Source organism: Theobroma cacao, chromosome 3 (assembly GCF_000208745.1).
Source record: "Theobroma cacao cultivar B97-61/B2 chromosome 3, Criollo_cocoa_genome_V2, whole genome shotgun sequence".
NCBI classification, from domain to species: domain Eukaryota; kingdom Viridiplantae; phylum Streptophyta; class Magnoliopsida; order Malvales; family Malvaceae; genus Theobroma; species Theobroma cacao.
Genome location: NC_030852.1, coordinates 1,577,330 through 1,586,987, shown reverse-complemented (window position 1 = coordinate 1,586,987; position 9,658 = coordinate 1,577,330). Strand labels below are relative to the sequence as shown.

General features: G+C 40.5%; 2 protein-coding genes and 1 long non-coding RNA gene across 5 annotated transcripts; 1 reads left to right on the top strand and 2 right to left on the bottom strand.

The window, feature by feature from the left end:
• LOC108661406 lies at positions 1,670-2,873 on the bottom strand. Its single transcript, XR_001927201.1, has 2 exons — positions 2,284-2,873; positions 1,670-2,180 (listed from the first exon to the last, which is right to left on the bottom strand). It is a non-coding gene; the product is annotated as an uncharacterized LOC108661406 (long non-coding RNA).
• On the top strand, positions 3,485-6,065 carry LOC18604031 (protein DETOXIFICATION 16). 3 transcript variants are annotated; one of them, XM_018117978.1, is made up of 9 exons: positions 3,487-3,874; positions 4,094-4,289; positions 4,470-4,638; positions 4,777-4,863; positions 5,166-5,222; positions 5,287-5,525; positions 5,619-5,737; positions 5,819-5,905; positions 5,994-6,065. In XM_018117978.1, the coding sequence occupies exons 1-9, from the start codon at positions 3,587-3,589 to the stop codon at positions 6,051-6,053; spliced, it is 1,302 nt and encodes a 433-aa protein (XP_017973467.1). In that variant the 5' UTR covers positions 3,487-3,586; the 3' UTR covers positions 6,054-6,065. The 3 variants fall into 3 exon arrangements, with proteins under 3 accessions (XP_017973466.1, XP_017973465.1, XP_017973467.1); XM_018117976.1 differs by having other exon boundaries at positions 3,486-3,874; positions 4,094-4,638; XM_018117977.1 differs by lacking the exon at positions 4,777-4,863 and having other exon boundaries at positions 3,485-3,874; positions 4,094-4,638.
• Positions 6,261-9,436, bottom strand: LOC18604030 (plant intracellular Ras-group-related LRR protein 9). Its single transcript, XM_007036322.2, has 3 exons — positions 8,520-9,436; positions 7,252-7,418; positions 6,261-7,170 (listed from the first exon to the last, which is right to left on the bottom strand). The coding sequence occupies exons 1-3, from the start codon at positions 9,405-9,407 to the stop codon at positions 6,522-6,524; spliced, it is 1,704 nt and encodes a 567-aa protein (XP_007036384.2). The 5' UTR covers positions 9,408-9,436; the 3' UTR covers positions 6,261-6,521.

The following is a 9,658-nucleotide window of genomic DNA, read 5'->3' as shown; positions in this document are numbered from 1 at the left end:
AAACCCCCGCGGCTGGCAAGATCAGCGTGCAGAGAGTTAACAGGCGGCCGCTGCTTGCGTGGTGAAGGTGATCAAAACACAACAGGATTAGACATAAGGACAGGAAGAGAGACAACAGGAATGTTGCCAGGGTTGGTTTGGTTTTGAACAACAAAGTCATCTGATTCAGGGTGTCGTTATTGTTCAACGGGAAGAAGAATCGAAGAAGATCAGAATATCAGGAGAAGGAGAAGAAGAAGGATAGGGTTCTTTTGGGGTTGTTTTGAATGATTGGGAGTGAGAATGTGGATTATATTTTATTAGAATAATGAGGTTGGTTATGGAGGGTTAATGGAACTGGAAAGGAATTGGAAAGCATGTGCTGCACATGGGAGGGTTGGGGAGGAGAGCCACCAAATTGGGAACACAATCAAACGATATTTGTGTCAGGCCACCAATCACGCTGATTTTACTGTGTACTTTTAGAAGGTGAATAAAGGAGAGTTACATGGCACAAAACAAAGATTCCTGATAGGATATGGATTAAGTTCATTTTTCTAATGATGCAGCTTAATTGTATGGCAATTACATCAGATGAATCAATGTTTTGGTCATGTGGTTTGCCATGGAATCCTAGCGTGGGGAAGAAAAGGCCCATGTTGGACTGAGGTTAGATCATTCCTCCAGGCTCCTTCTTGTTATAGATTGTTAGAATTCCAGGGTATCTTTGCAGATTTCCGGATTGGATTTGGGTAATAATACAATCAAGATCGTCCAAACGCTGCATCACGAGATTGCCAACTAGGGAACAACCTCAAATCACTGTCCTTCCTTGGCTTGAGGAAAATCAAGCAGATGACAACAATGCAATTATTCGGATTTTGATTTCCTTCCGGTTCTCATGGCTATGACTAAATGCAAATGGTTGTCGAGAGCATCCACATATGGGAATGTTTAACTGAGTTGAAGGGTCATCACTCATCACAAGTTACATTAATCTATATGTAAGAAAATAGAGGTGTGAAGACATTTTAACTCTGCCTGTGAAATTTTCGGTAGAGAGAATAAGAATCCTAATTTTATAATAAAAGCAATCTAAGACAACCTTGGCTGCCTATCATCAGAAGTGTAAGACAAATCTCAGCTGAGTTGTATAAATTCTGATGAGGAGATGCGAACTTTCTCATATATTTAACCATTCGTGTTCATGTAGGTACCGTTTTGAATGTCATATACAGTAGCTAGCTTCGCATGATCCTGATTCCTACAGATCTGTATAAGTGCTGGACAGAAAACCTGATGGGTCCTAGATATTCTTTTCATTGGCCTGGATGACCAGGAAGGCTTTGTTTTTCTTTTGCTAAGCCTTTGAAGGTTTTTTCTTTTCCATTGTAATCGAAATAACCCCCAAAGTTTGAAGCATGAGCAAGACTTGAACCTTGTCTCTCTACAGGGCTAACCACTCAGCTCCATTGACCCGTTGGCTCCAAGCCCGCTGCCAACCTTTGAAATCTTCTTACCTCTACTGGATAATTTTTTCATAATTTTGTGTTATATGTACCTAAAACTTTTCATATTAGAGTTTAAAGGGTTCAAAGTTTAGGGACACCAAATGAGAGCAAAAGATTTCTGTTCGTTGAGCAGGTATTGCTAACGATATGGGGATGTATACTTTTACTAGACAGCAACATGACATTGATGAAGCATGTATTCATCTTATCATAGTGAGAGGAAGAAAGGAAGCATAATTTGCAAGCCTAGGCAATTTGGGGACTTGGTATATCAAACCTTCGCCAAAAGAACCTAGTGCACTTCAAAAAATGGCAGTGCTGATCTGGAGTGGAGTATAACTCTCTTTGGCGTCGCCTCATTACAGCGAAATATGGTGAAGGTAAATAATGTTGGTTGCCAACTGTACACAACACATGGAGGATTTCAGCAGTATGGAAAAACATTGTTAATCTTCCTTCTATAAAAGGAGTACAGGGACTGGTGGGTTTTGATGCCTCTAGATGGATTAAGATGGATTATTGGAGATGGCTCCTCAGTATTCTTTTGGCGGGACATATGGTTACGTGCTCCGTCACCATTGAGCAACACTTAAGACTCCATTCCTTAACCTCTGACCAAAAAGCAAAGATGATGGATATATGGATAACGGATAATTGGGACGAGCAGCAATCAGGGGAGTCCTGATGTGCCTATAAACAAAACAACGATCAAGTCATAATCAACCATCTAGCCTCAAGACACAGCAGATCATTTGTTCTTATTACAACAATTTAAAAGTAAAACTCATCTTACCAGGCAAGTCATAAATTGAGAAAGACAGAAACTAGCTGGCTTCACCTTTGCTTGAGTCGGTGAAGTAGGCACTAAAATTATTTGTTCTTGTGGCTCCCACTTTAGCCAATCCATCAGCCACAATGCTAGCCTCACGCAGGATGTGTTTGAATGAGATTCCAGTGCAGCTTCATGAGTAAGCTTCAATGGCATTGGAGATGGTTTTCATGTGCCATGTGACCTTGCTATGGTCTTTGGCCCAACTGATGGGATTGGAAGAATTGCTTTCCACTTCTAGTGAAAGAAGGAAAAATCTGATTCCTTCCCGGATGGTTTGGAATTCAGCAAACTTTGAGTCCTCAATGTCAATATGGTTGGAAAGTGTACCTTTTATGAAGCCTTGGTCGTCCCTTAGAACTCCCCCAATACCAGCTGGCCCTGGCTTCCCTTTGACAGCACCGTCCGTATTCAGTTTAGGGGAGCCTAGAGGTGGGGGAATCCAATGAGTGGTTATTTTCCTTCGAGCTGTTGCGTGATGCTTGTATGTTGTCTTGCTGTTATCAGTGCTTTCCGGCTAAGCCTTATCTCTGTTAGGATCATGCTCTCTTTTCGTTTCATCTTTATGTAGTGGCACATATATTTAGATCGCCACAAGGTGTTTCTTGGGCTTTTTAGACACGCCTTCTCACTGTACTAGTGAGTGACATAGATATAGGTAAATCCTACTTTTGACTGGGAAAAAACAACAATACTAGGATGGTTGGCAAAAGTAGGCAAATTGGGACACCCTCGTTTCTGTACTAGATTTGACTGAAGAAATAATTGCTACTGGACCTTGCCTATGAATTGAGATTGCTTAGCAAGAGGAAAGGGACCTCGCAACTCATACTTTATACTCTTTTTAGATAAGAATCTTCTCCCAATCAAATTTTAACTTAAGCATGTGTTGTCTTTCATAAGCCTTGCTTTTTGTTGCTGATCATTCCTTTTACTTGCTGAAGCATTATACTGTGGGTGGAAAAACAGCACGATACTGCTATCTAAACTCTTCACTATTCTTTTTCCCCAACTTAGGGTGAATGTTAGAAAATAAAACTTAGAACTTGTAATGCCATAGTGTCACGTGCCGGATCTTAAGCCTTGCAACCACTTGTGAGTCATGACATTAACACCTAACAAAAAATTAAAAAATATATGAACTGGAATGCATTTTTGCACATATATATTAAAGGATACGACTATGAAATATAGCCCAACAAGATTTTAAAATAAACGTTTCAAATGTGTTTCTTCAAATTTTCAAGAAACAAAAAGAGGAGGAGAGATGGAACACGAAGACTCCATAGGTATTCTTGAATCCCCTCTGATTCCAGTCTCTGGAAAGGTACCTGGAGAGGGTGTGAGTTTGAGTAAGGGAAGCTGCAACAAAGCTGAGATAACCTCAGAGCTAAAGAAGCAAATGAGGCTGGCTGGACCTCTAGTTGTGGTCAGTTTCTTGCAGTACAGTTTGCTGATGATATCGGTCATGTTTGTCGGCCATCTAGGGGAGCTCTCCCTTGCAAGTGCTTCAATGGCTACTTCATTTGCTGGGGTGACAGGGTTCAGTTTCATGGTAAAGCTTCTAATTTCTTCTTCCTGTGCATGTGCTAACCTTTTTTTCCTTTTCTTAGTTTGTGCATATATCACATGTCCATTTCGTTTGGTATCCTCGGTTTCCAATCCATGTCATTAATGGAATAGAAAGGTGGTCAAATTAATCGAGAATGTTGGCTTACTTTGCAACTTCACAGTACGTTTTTGACGTTTTTAAGTTTCATTTGTTATTGGCTAGCTTGGGATGGGAAGTGCACTGGAAACCTTCTGCGGGCAGGCCTATGGAGCAAGACAGTATCACATGCTTGGAGTTCACATGCAGAGAGCAATTCTTGTTCTTACACTTGTGAGCGTTCCCATATCCCTGATTTGGGCTTTCACAGGGCAAGTTTTCACCATTCTCAAGCAAGATACAGAAATTTCGATGCGTGCAGGTGTGTATGCTCGGTGGATGATTCCCAGCATTCTTCCTTATGGCCTTCTGCAGTGCCAGCTGAGATTCTTGCAAACTCAGAATAATGTTCTTCCATTGATGATAAGTACAGGAATTACAAGTTTAGTTCATATCCTCGTTTGTTGGACACTGATTTTTCGACTTGGTTTTGGCAATCAAGGCGCTGCCCTGTCGAGTGCTATCTCTTATTGGATCAATGTGTTTATTTTGGCCATCTACATCAAGTTTTCTCCCACATGCAAGAAAACCTGGACAGGTTTCTCCAAGGATGGCAGGAGAAACCTTGTCAGTTTTCTCAAGCTAGGCATACCATCAGCTCTTATGGTCTGGTGAGTTTGATTTTCATAAGCATCAGAACCATCGATTTTGTTTGTTTTCATGACTGAAATGAGCTGTTTTGTACGCCTTTTGAGAGCACTAGCAATCATGCAATCTGTTTTTTCTTTTTTGGGGGTACTGTGTTCCAGCCTCGAATTTTGGTCCTACGAATTTTTAGTTCTCATGTCTGGTCTTCTTCCGAATCCAAAGCTAGAAACATCAATGATGTCTGTCAGGTTAGCATTTTCACTTCGTATTCCACTTGCCATACTTTCATCACCTATTAAGTGCCTGCATGCAGAAGCTCTGTCCACCATGCCACTCATTTTGTCTTCAGGATTTCCTTCTAAATAACACTTTATGAATTCAGCCCCTAATTTCCACTGACATGCATCTGCAAAAGTCAACAAAAATCCCTTCAGATTCAGAACTTTGAAAATGTTCAAGCAACTTGTTTCCTGAATTTCAAACTAGCTACTCAGCTATGGCTTCAGCATTAATCCTGTATTGCTAACTTGGATATTTGATTTTCCTGCAGCCTCAACATAAGTTCAGTAGTCTACAGGATCCCCTTTGGCTTTGGCAGTGCAGTAAGGTAGATATTCTCAATCGCTTTTACCTTAATGAATTCTGCCAATTAATCTTCATCTCCCTCTTAGCGTAAGAGTTTCAAACGAACTCGGCGCTGGCAAACCACGAGCTGCACGCCTTGCAGTGAAGATTGTGATGTTGTTGGCAGTAACAGAAGGTCTGTCACTAAGCATAATTGCAGTTGCATTGAGGGGAACCTTGGGTTATCTGTACACCAATGAAGAAGAAGTTGTGAGATATCTGGCATCCGTGATGCCGGTGCTAGCTCTATCCAACTTCATGGACGGAATCCAGGGTGTTCTGTCAGGTTTGATCAACCACTTGATTCCCAAACAATTCAATTCCATATATTAGTGGAAGTCATGCCAACAAATTTGTATGATCAAATACATTTATACAGGTACTGCTAGAGGGTGTGGTTGGCAAAAGGTTGGAGCTTATGTAAATCTAGGATCTTATTATCTTCTGGGGCTTCCTTCAGCTATCATCTTGACTTTTGTCTTTCACTTTGGAGGAAAAGTAAGCCAAAAAATCAATGTCAAATTCAAAAGGCTTAATGGGTTTTTCTTGTGTTACTGAATCACTTTTTTTTTTTTGCAGGGACTTTGGATTGGAATTACATGTGGGAGTGGTTTGCAAGCATTTCTGCTTCTAGTCATTGCCATGCGCACCAACTGGGAGCTAGAAGTATACCAATAATCTCTAGTAGTAAAAATTACTGTAACAGTTTCATTTCTTCCGATTCCTTCACACTTTTTTGTATTGCTTTTCTCAGGCGGGGAAGGCCAGGGAGAGAGTTTATGGTTCTAGCATCCCCATGGATTTGCCATCATGAAGGAGGAGGAAAGAAAAAGCGTCAGGGTAATCAGGTTTATGCTAGGTATCACACTTTTGCAGCTGAGGTGACTTTGAAAAGGAAAATTTGATCTGAAGAATCATAAAAATCATTCCTAATTCCATGTTATTTATGCAATCTTAGTATTATGAAGTTGTAATCGGTTTCAGAAATGAAAAGGAATTGCAACAGAAGGAAAAGGATATCTGACCAACCCAACCAACTCTGTAATTAAGAGAAATTCTATTTTGACTAAAATAAGCAAAGCCATGATAAAAATATATATATAAATAGTACGGTTCTTCCCACATTATTTTTCTGCAAAACTCGAGTTTGGGAAGTCAGAATGAGAACAAAATTTGTTAGCTTTTCAACTCAAGAAGCTGGAACTGGTGCTTAAGGAAAAATGAGGAAACCTTCAATAATTGAAGTTGGCAGCGAAGTGGAATGTAGTAGTTAACAATGATATCATCGCGGCTCATCAAGATAAGGGTCCCTACGAGATCCTTCAGCAGCTCCAAGGTAACTTGAAACTCTCTCACTAACAACTGAAGCATAGTTCTTCAACCAAGAGGTACTGCGTGTCAACCACCCAGTCTGTGCCTGTTCATTTACTTCTTGCATACACTTTCTTTCTTCCTCCACAAGTATGTCAAGCCACCTTTTAGCCATGAAAGTCTTGACAGCGTCAACCCCTTGGTTTACTATTTCCAAAGGTGGAATGACAATGGGATTTTGCTCCAGGTTGAGTTTAGTCAGCTTGTCAAGCCGACCAAATGTATCAGGAAGAGCTTGAATTTGGTTGTTACTGAGATCAAGCTCTTTAAGGTTTGTCAATTCACCAATTGTGTCTGGAAGTTCCCTCAAGTCAGTGAAATTACTGCTCAGATTGAGGATCTCAAGATTTGTCAATCTCCCAATTTCATCCGGAAGGCCACAAAGTTCATTGAAGTGAGCATCCAGAAAACGCAAAGACCTCATCTCACCAACAGAAGTGGGCAGGGAACGGATCTTGTTCAAATGAAATGAAAGCCTTAGCAGATTTCCTAATTCATTCCCAAGATTAGTTGGCAAGTGTGACAGGGAGTTGAAGCTCACATCCAACTCTATCAAAGACCTGAATTGAAGAAAAATCAAATTTTAGCAAAGGATAATAGCCAAAAAAACAATGTTTGATTTTATAAGAAACTAACGTTACCTGCAATGACAAATGGTGTCAGGTAAGGCATTCAGTTTATTTCCAGAGACATCCAAGATTTTTAAGTTCTGGAGCAACCCAATCGAGTCTGGCAGTGATTCCAGAAGATTCGAAGAAAGGTTCAGTTCCTCAAGTTTTTCTAATCCAGCAATTGAGTCAGGGATAACCTATTTCCTCAAACAGGTTAGTCAGATGCAAGGGAAATGCATAAAAGAATCAAGACCCAGAATTCATACTGCTTGCCTATAACAAAACAAGTCGATCGCTTAACTTTATCAGTTTTAATTACACCATCATGAGAGCAGAGACAAGTCTTTGTATCTAAAGATAACCATTATCTGACAAAAACATGTAACCTGGATTAGGTTACAACTTTCACATCTGATGTCTACAGCACAGTGTTAAGTCATAAAAACGTAGGCATCTTTCATAAGAATATTGAACCTACAAGTCCAGTTGATCATTTACAAGTGAACATAAAACAGAAGTATATATATCATTAGAAAGCAATATATTTATCAAGATGTTAAGGGAGTTGATATCCCTTCTGCCAAATTGAAATCTATGTTACAGCATCAACATATGAATAACATAACAGAAAAACTGACAATAGGAAACTGCTTCTTCCACCTGTCTAATCCAAAGTACTGATTACTGAATAACTCCTTCAATGTTGAAGGATTCTAGATCCAGCTGTTCCAAGTAGCTTATGGTTGTACTTAGTACATGTTTCCATTTGTCCAAATTTAACTGAGTAATGCAGAAATGTCCAAAATCGCATGCAAACTCTCAAAATTCTAGTGCAATGCAATGTTGCTCCGAACTCCACTCTTCATTTTCCTCGAAGTACCCATGTCAGACACATATTCGGTAAACATAGGTATGGAGGTCCGACAATCCAAATATAACCAAATATAAGGAAAACCCTATCCGTGTCGGACACATACCATCATCCCACACTCACACCTGACCCCAAGTAAGATAGTCAATCATTGTAATGCGGTGCCTAAATGTACAATCTGGCGCCTAAACAAAATACACTTACAAGATGACAATTTCACTAGTTACAGTAGCAGCTGATATGTTAATCCTTTAAATTTTCAACTTTCCTTTAAATGGAAACAAATATAATTGCATTGCATAATTATTTGGATTTCTATCTTAATCCACAGCCTTATCCAATCACATTCCCAATTCAATAACTCTAAAAAGAGAAAGAAATCCAATATCATTTCTCAAAAAAAAAATTTGCAGCAAGAAAAACTGACCACAAGCTGATTACTGGAAAGATTAAGCAAAACCAAGCCGCTAATCTTCCCAAAGGCTTCCGGCAAAAACCTGAGTTTCTTTCCAGACAAATCCACTCTTTCCAATCCTCTCCCTTGCGCTTCCTCAAGTACCCCAACAACCTCTGCATTTACCTCCTCAACCACCTCCGTATTTTCCGCCACTTTTCCCGCCTTCTCATAAATCTTAACCAGCCTATCCTCCGCTTCCCTCAGAAGCTTCCCGTACGCCTCGTGCATTTCGTCCAACTGCAAAATCGATTTGTAAATAGACTTCTCTTTCTCAGCTTGTTGCCGAATCTGTTGCTCCTTGTCGGCCAAATGGGACCGCCACTCGAGTCGATCCACGTCGACGGGTCGAGGAGAAAGGACGAGTTCTTCCAGGGATTTGGAGAGGCCGGCCTCGATCTCGCCGAGTTTGGACCGGGCCATGTCGACGACCTCGTGGTCAGGTCGTGGGCCCAAGGTTTGGAGCACGGAGCGGGTTTGGGCTACGTCGGAGACGGAATGAGCCATGGAGGCGAGGACATTGGGATGGGATAAGTAGGGCATTTGGTCCACGATTTGTGGCGGGTTGGTGGACGAGGATGGGGAGGAGGGGTTAGGCACTGGCGGTGGTTGTTCGAGGTCGAAGCCGGGATCGGAGTCCGGTGCGGAAGCGAGTTTGGAGGGTCCAATGGAAGGGAGGCGAGACATGACGTAGGAGAGGAGCGGGTAGCTTTTCGGGTTCGGATCCATTTCTAGGGCGAAGAATGGGGTGGGAATTTGGCAAATGGAAAAGCCTTTCTGCAAAATTACACTCCTTTCAGAGTGCAGCGGAGTTTTCGAAGTGATCCTCTGCTTTGGCGTTATGATAACATTACCCCCCATTGGATGAAGTGAGAGAGTTTTTTTTTCCTTTTTTTTTCATAATAAAAATTAATTTAATCAAGGAAGAAAGTACTTATTATTTTTTAAATATTTATATCTAAATTTTATTATTTATCAAAATATTCGTAATCTTATAAATATCCCATTAACATTTAAAAATTATTACTCAAACTTTATCCTAATTAAATAGACCCTACTGCTTAAATACCCTATTGTTGTCTCTAATCATGACACTGTATTAATTTTATTTT